Source organism: Canis aureus, chromosome 32 (genome assembly GCF_053574225.1).
Source record: "Canis aureus isolate CA01 chromosome 32, VMU_Caureus_v.1.0, whole genome shotgun sequence".
Classification (NCBI taxonomy): domain Eukaryota; kingdom Metazoa; phylum Chordata; class Mammalia; order Carnivora; family Canidae; genus Canis; species Canis aureus.
Window position 1 is genome coordinate 28,548,630 of NC_135642.1, and position 17,505 is coordinate 28,566,134.

Sequence of the window (17,505 nt, forward strand, 5' to 3'; positions counted from 1 at the left end):
ACAGTAACCACTAGCCACATGTGGCTATTGAGCACTTAAAATTTTGCCAGTGTTAATTAAGATGTTCTATAAATATAAAATATACACTGAATTTCAAAGACTTAATGCAAAAAAAAGAATGTAAAGTATTATTGAGTTTTATACTATTGAAATGGTAATATTTTTAATATACTGGGCTAAGTAAATTATTTAAGTTAATTTCACCTATTTTTACTTTTTTCAATGTGGCCACTAGAAAATTTAAAGTATGGGCTTATATTTGTGGCTTGCATTGTATTTCTCTTGGACAGTGTTAACTCAAACTACACTGCTACTCCTCTATAACTTCTAACTTCATTCTGGCCCTGCTGTCTATACTGTAGATTGATGCCATTTACCTAACCTTCTCCCTGAAAGGCTTATATACTCCAAAGTATGTCCCTCCACCTCCTTTACCACTCAAAAGTGTTTTTGTTATAGTATTTGAAATTCCCACTACTTGTCTTTTTCTTTCTTTTATTTCTCTCATCTAGCAAATATTGACTGAGCACATACTGTGGGCAAGCTATTTGGAGGTGTCAACAATGCAGTGAATGTGGCTGTGGCTGCATAAGTGTATTCTACTATGAAAATGTTAACATGGTATTTTTCTTGGAGAGAAAATAATTAGTATGTCTTCGTATAATATAGAGCTGGGATAGCTGACAAGGTTTAGAAGTCCTGGGTTAGAGGGACCCAACTACTAGGAGCAGTCTGAAAGTAAAAATGGGAGGTGGGGGAGAAGTAAGCAAGAATGAGGAAAGAAAAGAGATTCTAAAGACTGCCTTGCCAGAAGTAAACTTTATTCAGAGCCAACCCTGCCAGAACAAATTGTTTAATTTTCTAAGCTATTTGGATTTTCTCCTTGTGAGATTACTTCAGCTCTCTGAAGGAACCAGAGATGCTTTTGAATTAATAAGCAAATGCTAGTAGTTTGTAAGAAAAACTATTAATTGCCTTCGTAGCATCTAGCTTACAGACCATAAGGGGATGGGAATTTTGATTGGTAAAGATTAGAGGAGGAGTAAATTTTAACTTGAATATTTCTGTTACTAGAGTATTAGAGCAGGGCCAAACATGGATATGGTCTGTTGGAGGGCTTTGGCATTAAGAAAGGATAGGATATGTAGGAAGTGCTGGAAGATTTAATAAAATAAGATGGGAAGAAGTACAGGTGGAAGGCAAAACATGGGTAAGAAGATACTATAAAGCACAACACAAGCAGGAATATATACTATCACTTTAATTATCGAAAATAGTTTGTATGATGATGACTAAGGAAAATAGATGTTTGGATGGTGGTATTGTCTGACTTTTAAAAAGATAATTTATTTTATCTTTACATTTACATACTATATAGGGAGATCACTGTTGAAGCATTTTAATTTTGCCCAGAGTTTACCCAGCTTCTCTTTTCCTAATGCTCACTTGGGATAAACTAACTACTGCCAAACCTTTTCTTCCAGTTTTGGCCTAATGTAGCTACAGGTTTTTGTTTCTTGATTTCTGTTGGTCTGGAATGTCTCATTCCAGTCTTATGCATTCTTTTTTGAAATTCTTTCCTCTCTCTGTATACTTCACAATATGATTTATTCAAACTCTATTGTTTCCTCTCTGTGCCTGTGTTATCTTCTTAAAGCATCAATTTCATACTTGTCTACTTAAAAAGTAAAGATCCCTTATGATATTTCATAAACAGCCAAACTTATCAACACACTATTTATAATTTTCTATCTGATCCATTTTACTTTACCAACCATATTTCCCACCATTCTACAAATTAGCCTTTTTAAAAATAAATGGCATCATCTCTGCCTTCTCTATCTTTTTTTTAAAGTCTGGTTTATTTTAGAGAGAGAGGATGTGCGCACACTCACTCGCAAGTATGGGGGAGTGGCACAGGGAGAGGAAGAGAGAGAATCCTCAAGCAGACTCACCACTGAGTGTGAGCCCGAGGCAGGAGTTTTATTCTAGGACCCTGGGATCATGCCCCAAGCCAAAATCCAGTCTGCTGCTTAACCCACTGAGCCACCCAGGCACCTCTGTAGCATAAATCTTGTGTATAAACCTATGTATAAATAAGCCTTCTTATGAGCTGTCCCTATGGCATAATGTTTCTTTCTTTTTTTAAAGATTTTATTTTTAGGTAACCTCTATACCCAAAGTGGGGCTGGAACTCACAACCATGAGATCAAGTTGCATGCCCTACTGACTGAGCCAGCCAGGCACTCTCATGGTGTGATGTTTTTAATATGTGCTTTTCTGTCACTTTCCCCAAAGAATGCTTTTTCCCTCACTGCCTTGCTAAAAGTCTGCCCCTTTTTCTGAATCCAGTTTAGATATGAGCCCCTGATAAGGATATTTCTAGGTGCCATAGGCTTTATCAATATCTCTTTTCAAGGGCAGCCCCGGTGGCTCAGTGGTTTAGCGCTGCCTTCAACCCGGGGCCTGATCCTGGAGACCCGGGATCGAGTCCTGTGTTGGGCTCCCTGCATGGGCCTGCTTCTCCCTCTGCCTGTGTCTCTGTGCCTCTCTCTCTGTCTCATGAATAAATAAATAAAACCTTTAAAAATATATATCTCTTTTCAAAATCGATTGGTACTTCAGGCATTTATTACATGTTGCACTATATTGTACTTTACATCATCTAATTCTCTGTTTCTTGTATGTTCTTTTCCCAACTGAATAGTTTTTTAAGAGAAACATTTATTTCCTAATATTTATTTTAGCTCATTATTAAATACTCATAATAGACTCTCAAATACTTTTTTGAATATAATATTGTTTTTGGTTTTTGCGTGGGAGAGAGAAAGAGGTAGGGAAGGGGCAGAGGGAGAGAGGAAGAGAGGATCTTAAGCATGCACCATGCCCAGCACAGAGCCCAATGTGGGGCTCAATCTCACAACCTTAAAATCACAACCTGAGCCAAAATCAAGAGTCAGCCACTTAACCAACTGAGCCCCTGAAATAGTATTTATTGTTGACCAGTTTCAGATATAAACAGCACTCTTAAGAGATGATTTATTTAGATAATTAAATCTCTCTTAGAAACTCAAACTCAGCCTTTAAAAATATATGATTCTTTTATTACAAACTTTCCTAAAAATAGAGGTATCTATTGCTGCACAACACATCACCCCAAAATTCACTGGTTAACAATGAACATTTATTATCTGTCAGTATCTATGGATCAGGAATCTGGGCTTGGCTTAGCTGAGTGACTGGCTTAGAGTTTCTCATGAGGTTGCAGTCAGGGTATCAGCAGGGGCTGCAGTCTCATCCCTAGGCCCAACTCAGAAGGATCTGCTTTCAAGGTTACTCACATGGTTGTTGGCAGGATTGAGTTCCTCACGAGTTGTTCGACTCAGGTCCTCAGTTTCTCACTAACTGTAGCCAGAGGGCTCCTTCGGTTCCATGCCTCTCCATAAGACAGTTCAGAACATGGCACCTGGCTTTCCACAGGGTGAGCAACTGGGAAAGCATCATGACAAAGGCTACAGTGTTCTGTATTCTAATTTCAGAAGTGACATTTCATTATTTCTGTCATTTTTTTATTCACTAGAAGTGAATCAGTAAATCCAATCCATACTCAAGGGAAGGGGATTATACAAAGACATGAATACCAGAAGATGGGAATTATTGAGGTCCATCTAAAAGTAGGCTTCATGCCCAGCATGGAGCCCCATGTGGGGCTCAAACTCAGGACCCTGAGTTCAAGACCTGAGCTGAGATCAAGAGTTGGATGCTCAACCGACTGAGCTACCCAGGTGCCGCTATTAAGATCCAACTAAGAAGCTGCTGACCTTAGCCAAGCTATTCTCTTGTGCAGAAGACTTTCCTGGCCTCAGGAGTTGCACATTTGAGTCTTTTATAATAATTATTCTACTCTTGGCATCTAAGTTTTTATTTATTATAGCATGTTCATGGTTTATTAATATTGAATTATCGAATGTTCTGCATCTTGACTCCACTAAAGTTTTTGTCAGAAAAACAAATACAGTCTTTTATCAGAATAAATACAGAACCTAACTATGAGATACAAGTACAGTGCTCAGTTATTTGAGTAAATGATGTATAGAATTTATTAAGGCATAATTTTCAGTTAAATGCTGTATAGAAACCTCAACATACAAATATACAATGTGCCATGTATAGAAAAGACTCAAAAATGTTATGTAGACTTGCTTATGCATTTTTGTGAATTAGCTAATTTGGTGCTTTGGGAGTTCTTGTGCCTATATGGAATAAAATCATTACTAGTTAGATTTTGCTATCTTAAAGTTCTAATTAAAAGCACACATACACAAAAAGCACAAATAATAATATGTTGATGTTCATAGGAATATATTTTTTAAAGATTTTACTTATTTATTCATGAGAGACACAGAGAGAGGCAGAAGGAGAAGCAGGCTTCCTACAGGGAGCCTGATGCGGGACTCGATCCCAGGACCCCAGGATCACAACCTGAGCCAAAGGCAGATGCTCAAACCTGGCATCCCATAGGAATCTTCTGTTATCAGAGGTTCTTGATGCTATCAGAAATCTCTTGTTGAAAAGCTTAAGAGAATACTTGATGCAGTCTTTAGAGGTTTATTCTGAATTAGAAAAATAAAAGTTATATTAAAAACAATTTTGGGGTGCCTGGCTGGCTCAGTCCATAGAGCATGGGACACTTGATCTCTAGGTTGTGAGTTCAAGCCCCACTTTGGGTGTAGAGATTATTTAAAAATACAATCTTAGGGATCCCTGGGTGGCGCAGCGGTTTGGCGCCTGCCTTTGGCCCAGGGCGCGATCCTGGAGACCCGGGATCGAATCCCACGTCGGGCTCCCGGTGCATGGAGCCCGCTTCTCCCTCTGCCTGTGTCTCTGCCTCTCTCTCTCTCTCTCTCTCTCTCTCTCTCTGTGACTATCATGAATAAATAAATAAAATCTTAAAAAAAAAAAAAACAATCTTAAAACATACACACAAACACACACAGTTTTAGCAACCTAGTGATTTGGGAGGCTAGGTGAGAAGTTGATTCCATATATTACTGTTTATATCAAAATAAATTCCAGATAAATTAAAGATTTAAACATTTAAAAAAGTAAACATAAAATTACATGAAGAAAGCACACATGAGTGTTTGTATATGCTTAAGAGGAAAAGATCTTTCTACATATGACATCCAGTCAGAAGCCATAATAGAAGAATTTGACTTTATTAAAATTAAATATTTCTGTATGGTAAAAATAGATGAAAAGCATCACCATAAAGTCAGAATACAATATAGGGAAAAATATTTACCACACAGTATAACAAGGAGTGTTCTAATTTTCTAGTTGTAAAAGAGTTTTTATAGAATCAGACCTGTAAATATAGAGAACAAACTGATGGTTGCCAGAGGGGAGGAGCAAGAGGAGATGGGCAGAATGGGTGAAGGGGAGTGGAAGATACAGGCTTCCAGCTATGGAATGAATAAGTCATTGGGATGAAATGTACAGAATAGGAAATATGGTCAATGATATTGCAGGTAGTAGCTACACTTGTGAGCACCACGTAACATAGAGAGTTTGTTTTTTTTGTTTTTTTTTTTTTTTTTTAAGATTTTATTTATGAGAGAGAGGCAGAAACACAGGCAGAGGGAGAAGCAGGCTCCATGCAAGGAGCCTCATGTGGGACTCGATCCCGGGCCTCCAGGATCACACCCTGGGCGGAAGGCAGCACTAAACCGCTGAGCCACCCAGGCTGCCCCATATAAAGTTGTTAAGTCACTATGTTGTACACCTGAAACTAATATAACATGTATCAACTATACTTCCATTAAAGAAAAAGTTATTTTAAAAATCTTTTAAAAAAGAGAGGGGTATCTGGCTGGCTCAGTTGGTGGAGCATGTGACTCTTGGTCTCCGGCTTGTAAATTTGAACCCCATGTTAGGTGTAGAGATTACTTAAAAATAAAATCTTTTTTTTTTTAAGATTTTTTATTTATTTATTAGAGACAGGGAGAAAGAGAGATAAAGACAGGCAGAGGGAGAAGCAGGCTCCATGCTGGGAGCCTGACGTGGGCCTCGATCCCAGGTCTCCAGGATCACACCCTGGCCTGAAGACGGCGCTAAACCACTAAGCCACTAGGGCTGCCCTAAAAATAAAATCTTAAAAAAAAATTATTTTATAAAAAATTAAAAAGCATTTATAGTTCAATAAGAAAAAGATTGTATAGGCAGGCAATTAAAAGAAAAGTATAGGAGCACCTGTGTGGCTCAGTCTGTTAAGTGTCCGACTCTTGGTTTCTGCTCAAGTATTGATCTCATGTATTGTGAGACTGAGGCCCCCCCCCCCCACCTCAGCTTCCCTGCTCAGCAGGGAGTCTACTTGAAGATTCTCCCCCTCTGCCACTCCTCCCACTCGCTGTCTCTCTCTTTCTAAAATAAATAAATCTTAAAAAAAAAAAAGTATATATAGTTAGTATATAAATAAAAAGGTAAAACATAGAAGCACCTGGGTGGCTCAGTCAGTTAAACATACCACTCTTGTTTTTCAGCTCAGTTCATGATCTCATAGGTTGTGAGATCAAGTCCCACATTGAGTTCCATGCTCAGCACAGAGTCTGTTTGAGATTCTTTCCCCCACCCACCCTCTGTGCTCCTTCCTCTGCTTGCATGCACTCTCTCCCTCTTTCTAAAATAATCAATATAATCTTTCTTTTTAAAGATTTTGTTTATTTATTCATGAAAGACACACAGAGAGAGGCAGACATAGACAGAGGGAAATGCAGGCTCACTGTGGGGAGCCTGATGTGGAACTTGATTCCAGGATCTTGGGATCACAACCTGAGCCAAAGGCAGATAGATGCTCAACCACTGAGCCACCCAGGTGTCCCATCAGTATAATCTTTCTAAAAATAAAATTAAAAAAAGTAAAACAAAACATAAGTAAAAAAGTTATTGCATGTGTTAAAATGTTACATAGATTAAAAAGGTGCCACATATGTATTACTAAGTCATACATATATTAAAATGTTGAGGGATCCCTGGGTGGCGCAGCGGTTTAGCGCCTGCCTTTGGCCTGGGGTGTGATCCTGGAGACCCAGGATCGAGTCCCACATTGGGCTCCCGGTGCATGGAGCCTGCTTCTCCCTCTGCCTATGTCTCTGCCTCTCTCTCTCTGTGTGTGTGACTATCATAAATAAATAAAAATTAAAAAAAATAAAATAAAATAAAATGTTGATAACAGGAAGCACCTGGGTGGCTAACCGGGTTAAGCATCTACCTTCAGTTCAGGTCATGATCCAAAGGTCCTGGGATCAAGCCCCACATTGAGCTCTCTGCTCAGTAGGGATCCTGCTTCTCCCTCTTCCTTAACCTGTCACTCCACCTGCTTATATTCTCTCTCTCTCTCTTTCTCTCTCTTAAAATCTTAAAAAAAAAAAAAAAAAGTAATACCAGGGAGGAAAAGGATGATAACAAATAAAAATACAAATATAAAATACATATAAATACATATATACCAATTTTTCAAGTGCAAAAAATATTTTATGTTACTTTTTAGAATGGCAAACATTTAAAACACTGGTAACACCTGTTCTTGAAAAAGTAATGAGGTAGTAGTTTATATTGTTGATAGCAATGAGACTTGGTACAACCTTTTATTTTATTTATTTATTTATTTATTTTTTGGTTTGAGGTATAACCTTTTAGAGCTTTTTTGTAGTGACATGGAAAAATGCTCAAATATATTGTACAGTGGAAGATAAAGTTCAAAGCATTATAGTATGTACATTGAAAAAAAAATATGAGACAATAGCCATTAGTTAACACCAATTCTTCTCTGAGCAGAACTGGGGGTCAATTTTGTGTCATTTATTTCTATAATTTATAATTAGAATCTATTACCTTTGTAATGAAGAAGTGATATTTTATTTATTTTTTTAAGTAATATTTTAAAAAGGCAAGTTCACAATTTCTTTTTACAGGAGATTACATGCTTGATGCAAAGCCAAAAGAAATTTCGGAAATTCAACGTTTAAACTACGAGCAGGTAACAGACACAATTTTTGTTATATTAAAATGTATAATTTTTAACTTATGGATGTTTTCATTGGTCTCTGTCAGTGACTTTGTAGGCAGATTAGTTTTCTTTTCTTTTTTTTTACAACCCTTTAAAAATGTAAAAACCATTCTTAGCTTCAGCTGGTTTTGGCCCATAGGCCATACTTTTCCAATCTCTGTTTTATATGAACATATATGCTAAATGGAGTGAAACATAAATATTATCCTACAGATCTATGTGGAATGATAACCTAGTGTTTTTCTTGAAAAATTGGCTTTCAAGTAAATTTGTCATTGATTAATCATTCCTTGTTTTATTTATATTTTATAATTAAATTATATTTGAGAGGAAGTTGAGTAAATTATATTTGTTGTGTGTCATTAGGACAAAATCTGCTATTTTATGGGTTCAGTGTGTCCACATTTCTTGCATGTTTTTTTAGAGATGCTATTCTGTAAAATAAGAGAAGCTCAAAACTATTGGAGCTGGAAGAAAACAAGGAGAACTTCATTTTCTTCAGTATTCTTGCTCTGTTTGACAGTAGAGGGCAAGAAGAATCAGGTTCTTACAGTGGAAAAAAGTATGAGCCAGGGAAGAAATAAACATCATGGGGAACCTTTATATTTACTTTCAAAGGAACCTTTTTTACATACTTTTTACCGGTGTTAAATAGGCAAAAAGGAAGCAAAACTCATTTCAACATTGCAAAATTTCTTGAATTTGAATGATCAGATAATCTTCATATTTAGTCTTAATAGAATTGGAAAGCCAACATATTGCATTGCTTCACTCTGTAAGGTGGGAAATCTGTAGCTTAAGCCAAATTGGTACACTAAGTCATTTAAATTCTATTGGAATTTGTAGCTTACAGCAATAATTTGCAGATATTTTCACTTTAGAAACCTATTTTCAAATGAAATCTCATGCTAAGCTCCAATATATAAAAGTAGTAAATGATATTTTAAGTATAAAGTGATGATTCAGTTTATATTATTTATATATCAAATTTATATCATTTCTTTTTTTAAAGATTTTATTTATTTACTCATTAGAATACACAGAGAGGAGAGAGAGAGAGGTAGGCAGAGACACAGGCAGAGGGAGAAGCAGGCTCCCTGCACGGAGCCCGACGGGACTCCATCCCGGGTCTCCAGGATCATGCCCTGGGCTGAAGGCAGCGCTAACCGTGGAGCCACCCGGCTGCCCAAATTTATATCATTTCTGATTGAAATTAGTGAGACTGTTTTGCAGCTTAATATCAACCTCAAAATTCACTTTACTTTTATTGCACAGTCTTGAGAAAATCTTGATTGATGAATGTTTGCCAGTGATTTCATTATTTTGTTTGTTTTTTCAAGTCCTTCTGCAATCTCAGGAAACACTTCCATTAAGGTGATCTAGACTCTTAGAAAATGATTGGAAGCAAACTTTTGTTTCAAGTTCAAACAACCACTTAAATTTCTTAAGAGAAATACATGCCGAATGAAAAATACTCTGCATTTAAGATACACTTTTAAACTATTTATAAGGTATTATAATTAAATTACTATTAGTGTGAGAATAGCATTTATCAAGTGGATAAGGCTGAGTTTAAGCTGGTGTTTAATGTTCCACAGGTGTGATTTAACACTGTTTTTTTCTTTTTTGTATAATTTTATGTGAACAGAAATATTTCACCCTAAATTTGAGAAAGACCAATGTAGAGCTGAAATCTTCCTAGTTAAAACTTCTTTATCAGAAGTAGTAATATAAATAAAGTTTATTTTTCCAGTTTTGCTTAATGATGGATACCCTGACAACACAAGAAAGCACCCTGTTTTTGCGCATGTATGTATCACAGGTTTTTGAATGACTACAAATATATTTTTAAAATAGATTTTATACTTATTTTTAAAGATTTTATTTATTTGAGAGATTGAGAGAGAGAGAGCAGGAATGGTGGGGAGAGGTAGAGGGAGAAGCAGATTCCCCACTGAACAGGAAGCTCGACACAGGCCTCGATTATAGAACCCAGAGATCACAACCTGAGCTGAAGGTAGATGCTCAATGGTGCCACCCAGGCACCTCAATGGATTTTATACTTAAATTTAAAATATTTCGCCATGTCAGAAGTACCTTGTGAAAAACCTCTAAAAAACAGTTTAACCAAAAAAGTAATAAAAATAAAAAAATAAAAAACAGTTTAACCACTGGCTTAAAGGAACTAATAGTAATTCTTTCTTGCAATGTAAGCAACCAACCCAAGGATTTATATTTTATATTATAAATTATCATAATTTGGATTTGAACAAAATGGCAAAATATTATCCTTTAGTTCTTTGTTTACAAATGTTTATTTCTTTATTGATGTTATTAATCTTTATGGAGAGTATCAAATGTCATTTTAAATATTTTAATACTATATAACTTATAAAGAAATATAGAAGATATATAAAAGTGTAAGCATGAGCCCAGGAGTTATTAGAAATTATACCTCCCCTAATGGAAATTGGATGACTGGCAACCAAGAATTTAACAATTGCAGAAGAAAACTCAGTAGTGGTAAAACTACTCCTATAATAGCCTACTATTACTATTTTTTCAGATTCATCATTGCTTTGGCTTTAAATAAGTGTTACAACACTGAAGGGAAAAAAACTTAAGCTGATTATTTTCAAGGGTTCAATTTTTGGGAAGATTGAAAAAAAATACATTGTTTTGGGAGAATATAGTTATTAGGAAGAGGTGAAACTGATGAATGCCAGACTATATAACAATGTTATCCTATTATAAATTCTTCATTGATAAATTTAAAACATTTGAATAATTTCTATTTTCAGTCTGTAGAGTCTCTTCAAATGGAATTTTGTTATTTGGTAAAACAGACATTTTGTTGTTATGACCTAAGTTTGTCTTTTTCAAATTTCAGAGAGTCCCTAGTTTTAATACAAAAGGATTTACTTCATATTCACCCTTTCTACAATAAGGCCCCCAGTAGGCTATAGTCTCCTCCTATTTTCTATCTTCAATATGTAGCACATTGTCTGATTAACAGTAGTAAAATTATATCAAATTTTATATATTAGAATTTTTTGGTTCATCAAATATATCTTCTATACATATGACCATCCTTAATGTATTAAAAATGTTTAGGAAAACATGTTTTAAAATAGTATTCATTACAGATTTATGTGACCATATTTACAGAAAACAGATTTGGACAGAATGACCCCCTTAATTTGAGCAACAAGTCTTTGTATCTGTCTTTTTCTGTCTTTCTCTGACTTCACCTCCCACCACTTTATACTTTTAATTAATTTTGTTCTAGCCATGTAGGACTCCTTGCTGTTCCATGAGCATGGTATCAAATAATTTCTGCAGCAGAGTTTTTGTATTAGTATCTGCTTTGTCTGAAGTGCTTTTTTTCCCAGAGCTTCCCAAGACTCAAGATTTTGCTTTAGTTGATATTTAAGTGTCATTTTTAAAGAGCTCCCCCACCTTTTTAAAGTAGTTTAAGTTTACAGCAAAATTGAGTGGAAAGAACAGAGTTGCCATGTATATGGAGTATACATGGTATATGTATATATATACCTCCTGCCCCCACACACATACATACACAACATTCCCCTACTATCAATATCCATTCATTGATACATTTATTATAATTGATGAATCTATACTGACTCATAATTATCACCCGGAGTCCATAGTTCACATTAGGTTCACTTTTGTTAAATATTCTATGGGTTTTGAAAATATATAATGACAAATATCCACCATTATAGTGCCATACACAGTTTTATTGCCCTGGAAATCCTCTGTGCTCTGCCTACACATTCCTCCCTCTTCCTAACCCCTAACGACCACTGATGTTTCTACTGTCCCGTTGTTTTGCTTTCCCACAGTATCATTTGGACTCATACATTATGCAGCCATTTCAGGTTGGCTTCTTTCACTTAGTAATGTACATTTAAATTTCCTCTATGTCTTTTCAAGCTTGATAGCTCATTTCCTTTTCTTTTTGAATTGTGATTAAAAAATAATATAAAATTTAATCCCTTAACATTTTTAGGTGTAAAGTTCGGTAGTGTAACTATATTCATATTGATAACAAATTTCTAGGACATTTTCATCTTGTTAAAACTGTGAAACTCTAAACTCATTGAACAACTCCCCAGCTTTCCCTTTGTCTATTCCTTGACAACCATCATTCTACTTTCTGTTTCTAGGATTTTGACTACTCTAGATATTTCATGTAAGTGGAATCACATGGTATTTGTCCTTTTGTGGTCCTTATTTCACTCAGCTTAATGTCCCCAAGTTTCATCCATATTGTAGCATGTAATAGGATTTCCTTTCTTTTTAAGGCTGAATAATATTTCATTGTATGTATATACCAGTGTCTCTATCCATTTATCTATCAGTGGACATTGGAATGTTTCCATCTCTTAACTATTATAAATAATGCTACAGTGAACATGGTATGCAAGTATCTTTTCAGGTGGTTAATTTCAATTCTTTTGGATATATGCCCACATGTGGGAGAGGCAATACTCTTTGACTAGAAACTTTTCTTTATTTAGTCTCTGTGGTCTAAAATAGATCTCTCATCCCTGTCAGTCTGTATGTCACTATTCTATTCAATTTTTCATAAATACTTGACATATATATATTTGTCTCTCAAAATAGAATATTAGTTACATGAGATCAGGAACTTTGTTTTATTTACTGTTATCTTTTTAGAACTCAGATTAGTGCCTGGTACATAGTAGGCACTTAATAATAAAAATTGGTTGAAGGGAAAAATAAATTGGATAAAATGGAAAATTACAAGTAAATATGCCTGCACTCAAATATCTTTGCCATTGTCATTGTCATTTGATTTTTCTCATCTTTACCTTTCTCCTTTCTATTTTCAGAATATGAGTGATGCTATGGCAATCCTGCACAAACTACAGACAGGCTTGGATGTAAATGTAAAATTCACAGGTGTTCGAGTGTTTGAATATACACCAGAATGCATTGTATTTGATCTTCTTGATATTCCTTTGTACCATGGGTGGTTAGTGGACCCACAGGTAAGTAGAGATTTTTAAATTATATAAACACAAATGTAGTAAAATTTTATTCATTTGGAAATTTAATCTAGATAGATATATATTTTCTGATTGTTTCATATGTGTGTGTATGTGTATATATATATATATATATCCTTTTTTTTTTTTTTGAGATAGAAAGTGAGCAGGAATGACAGAGGAAGAGGAGGGGGAACAAGAGAGAGAGCCTCTTAAGCAGGCTCCATGCCCAGTGTGAAGCCCAACACAGGGCTCGATCTCACGACCCTGAGATCATGACCTGAGCTGAAATGAAGAGTTCATCATTTAGCCAACTGAGCCATGCAGGCACTCCTCTGATTGTTATATTTTTGTGCTTTTTACCTGAAATTAGCCAAATTATTAGGTTAAGGGCCGTGTCCTCCAGATTGTTTAATCTTTCCAAGACTTCTGAGTGTAACTTCAAGGAGTTAGAAGTCAACTACAAACTGAATAATTCTTACCAACACTTATTATGTTACTTGGAATATAGTCATACTAAAAGGTATAAAGTTGTATCTCATTGTGGATTTGTTTATATTTCTTTTGACTAATGTTGAACATCTTTTCATGTGCTTATTGGCCATTTGCATACCTTTGTAGGAGAAATGTCTGCAGATACTTTCATCATTTTTAATTGAGCTATTTGTCTTTTTGTTATTGAGTTGAAAGAGCTCTGTATATATTCTAGGTATAAGTCTCTTATTAGATATATGGTTTGTAACTATTTTCTAACATTCTGTGATAGTGTTTTCACTTTCCTGATGGTTGTTGTTAATTTTTTTTAAAGATTTTATTTATTTATTCATTGGAGACACAGAGAGAGAGGCAGAGACATAGGCAGAGGGAGAAGCAGGCTCCTCACAGGGAGCCCAATGTGGGACTTGATCCCTGGACCCTAGGATCATGCCCTGAGCCGAAGGCAGACTCTCAACCACTGAGCCACCCAGGCATCCGCCAAAAGTTTTTAATTGATGAAGTCCAATTTATCTTTTTTTTTTTCTCTTGTTGCTTATGCTTTTGATGTCCTAAGAGGGCTTTCCCTAGGCCAAAATCACAGACTTACTCCTTATCTTCTTCTAAGAGTTTTATCAAGTTTTAGTGCTAATATTTAGGAGTGTGATCAATTTTGAGTTAATCTTTGTATATAGTTTGACGAAGGATCCAATTTTATTCTTTTGCACGTGGATATCCAGTTGTCCTAGTAGTATTTGTTGTACTCTTTGTAAAAGATTATCCTTTTCCCCATTAAATTGTCTTCATATTCAGAGTGATCTTTGTAAAATAACCCTCCCCTTGATTCCTGTGCCCTCCTCCTTTCCTTAAAAGCCTCCACTGTAATTCCAATAAGATACAAAATCCTTATTAAAGTTTTTATGATAAGCTGCATGACCTAGACTCTGCCTGTCTGTCCAACTTCACCTCATATAATTCTCCTTTTTTTTTTTTTTTAACTACTCTCTAGTAATGCTAATTGCTATTCTGTTCTTCAGACATATCAAGTTCCTTTCTATTTCAGGTTTTTTTACTAGCTGATTGTCTGCTGTGGACCATTGTCTTACTACCCTAAACACATTGTTCTCCCAGATCTTCATGTTTCTGGTACCTCACTATTCAAATCTCAGATCAATTATCACCTTGTTAGAGAGACCCTTTCTGACTTATTGAAATTAGTCACCCTCCTTTTCCCCAGTCATGACCTCTTCCATGATCCTATTTGATTTTCTTTACTACTTACAATTATCTGGAATTATTTATTCTTTTACTTGGTGGACTCTCATCTCCCACTAGAATGTATTATGAGGGCTAGGCTCTTATATCTCATTGTTTAGAATAGTGCTTGGCACATAATAGGTTCTTAGTAAATATTGATGGATGGCACGAAGCATGCATACCTGTCCACATCTGTTTACTACAAGGACAGAGAGACCACAATAGCAATAGTTTCTTCACCCCTGCCCATTGGTAAAAGCAACTGGTAGTCTGGGCAAGAAAAGCACGGATTACTACAAACAAAGCATCTGTATCTTGGCATTCTGTCTCTGGAAGTATCACTGAAAAGCGTAACTATGTCCAGCATTTTATCTCTTTTATTTACTTACTTTGTGACAGAATGGTTCTGTTGCTGTGAAAGGAAAAAACAAGGTAAAAGTTTGAAATCTATAGGTATATATGAAATACCTCTTAGAACTGGTTAGTTCTCTGTATTCTGATGATGTATTCTGCTAATGATTATCTTATAAATAAGTCAGTTCTCTTAATGATAGGCACCAAAATTCAGCCACTGAGAGAACATTTCTTCATTATTACTTGATAACTAACTAACTATTTATTTGTTTATTTATTTTATTTTTTGGCTAACTAACTCTTTAAAAGCACATTGGAAGCCAGATAACAGTGGAAATGATATATTGAATGTACTAAAAGAAGACAGATGCTAACCTATAATCCTGTTCCCAGAAAAATTATCTTTCAAGAATGTAGCAAAATCATTTTGTAGATTAATTAAATTAAGATAGCTTCCTTGGGGTGCCTGACTGGCTCAGTCTGTAGAGAATGTGACTTTTGATCTCAGGGTTTTAAGTTCGAGCCCACATGGAGTGTAGAGATTACTTAATTTCTTTTTTAATCTCAAAAAAAAAAAAAGAGATAGCTTCCTAGTAATAGACCATCATTAATGGAAATTCTAAACAAGGATTTTAGAAAGAAGAAAAATAATCACAGATGGAGGGAAAAGTGAATGATAACATGATACATATGAGGATAAATATAGATAATTGTGGACTGTATCAAAAATAATGCTATCTTTTGAGATTTTAAAAAAGAATATGAGCAAATACAAAAATAATAACATAGGTTGGGAGGAAGTTAAAGTATTCTAAGGGCCTAGAATTAATAGTTCAAGAAGAGAATATTAACTTCTGACTTTGTGTAAGGACAGATGTTATAGTTTCTATAACTCCTTTGTCCAATGTGGTAGTCAAGGGTGGGTATTTAAATTTAATGAAAAATTTAGTTTCTGAGTTGTATGTGGTACATTTCAATTGCTCAGTAGTCATATGTGGCTAGTGGATATTTTATTGAGCAACACAAATTTGGAATATTTCCATTATTACAGAATGTGCTATTGGATAACGCTCTTTTAGAGTAACTGTGAAAAGAATAGAAAAACATAGTGAGTAACTTCTAAACAAGGAGAAAAGAGAAAAATGAATCAATCTAAAAAGAAAGAAGGAAAAAAATGTAAAGGAATGTTGTACTGATGGGATAAAGAGAATAGATTTAATAAATTCAATATATAACTATAGCAATAGGACTAAATGCTATAGTTAAAAGTGGTTCTGAGGCTAAACTATATATATTTATTGTTCACAAGAGAGAAAAAACAAAGATTGCAAGTAAAGAGAAGGAAAAAAGATGCCATACAATTGCTTAATGTTTAATTTTGCTGAGGAGATACAATCATTTTAAATTTGTATGTGCCTGGAGACACCTAGAAAGTAAATACCTGGGCAGCCCCGGTGGCACAGCGGTTTAACGCCTCCTGCAGCCCAGGGTGTGATCCTGGAGACCCGGGATCGAGTCCCACGTCAGGCTCCCTGCATGGAGCCTGCTTCTCCCTCTGCCTGTGTCTCTGCCTCTCTCTCTCTCTCTCTCTCTCTCTCTAATAAATAAAGAAAACTTAAAAAAAAAAGTAAGTAAATACCTGATTGATTGATCTTTCCTTGGACCCATGGGAACTGTCACAAATAATAAAGGTCAGTTTTTGACAATAAAAAATAAAATTTGTATGCATCTAATCCTCTAATCTTGAAGTACATAAAGCAAAATTTAACAGAACTATAAAACGAAATAGATTGTCATAATGGAAGATGTTGTATCTTTCTCTGTAACTGATAGAAGCAGGAAACAAAACCTAAGAATGTATATTCTTTAAAAAATTAATGAGGGGATCCCTGGGTGGCGCAGCGGTTTGGCGCCTGCCTTTGGCCCAGGGCGCGATCCTGGAGACCCGGGATCGAATCCCACGTCAGGCTCCCGGTGCATGGAGCCTGCTTCTCCCTCTGCCTATGTCTCTGCCTCTCTCTCTCTCTCTCTCTCTCTCTATGTGACTATCATAAATAAATAAAATAAAATAAATTTAAAAAATTAATGAACTTTTTATTTTTGAATAATTTCAGATTTATAGGAAATTTACAAAGATATTACAGAGAATTCCTATATACTTGTCACCCCATTTCTCTTCATCTTACATGACTTGGGTACACATGTCAAAATTTAATACTGGTTCATTACTATTAGCTATATTATAGTCTTCATTCACATTTCACTGATTTATTTTATTTTTAAGTTTTTATTTAAATTCCAATTAGCATATAATAT

General features: G+C 35.3%; 1 protein-coding gene across 4 annotated transcripts in view; it reads left to right on the forward strand.

Annotated features, from left to right (window-relative positions):
* MINDY2 (MINDY lysine 48 deubiquitinase 2) overlaps positions 1 to 17,505 on the forward strand; it is a 73,836-nt gene that overhangs the window by 21,784 nt on the left and 34,547 nt on the right. For all 4 annotated transcript variants that reach the window (XM_077881289.1, XM_077881288.1, XM_077881287.1 and 1 more), the window contains exons 3-4: positions 7,974 to 8,038; positions 12,949 to 13,107. In XM_077881289.1, coding sequence (XP_077737415.1) covers positions 7,974 to 8,038; positions 12,949 to 13,107 — 224 coding nt within the window. The remainder of the gene's footprint in view (positions 1 to 7,973; positions 8,039 to 12,948; positions 13,108 to 17,505) is intronic.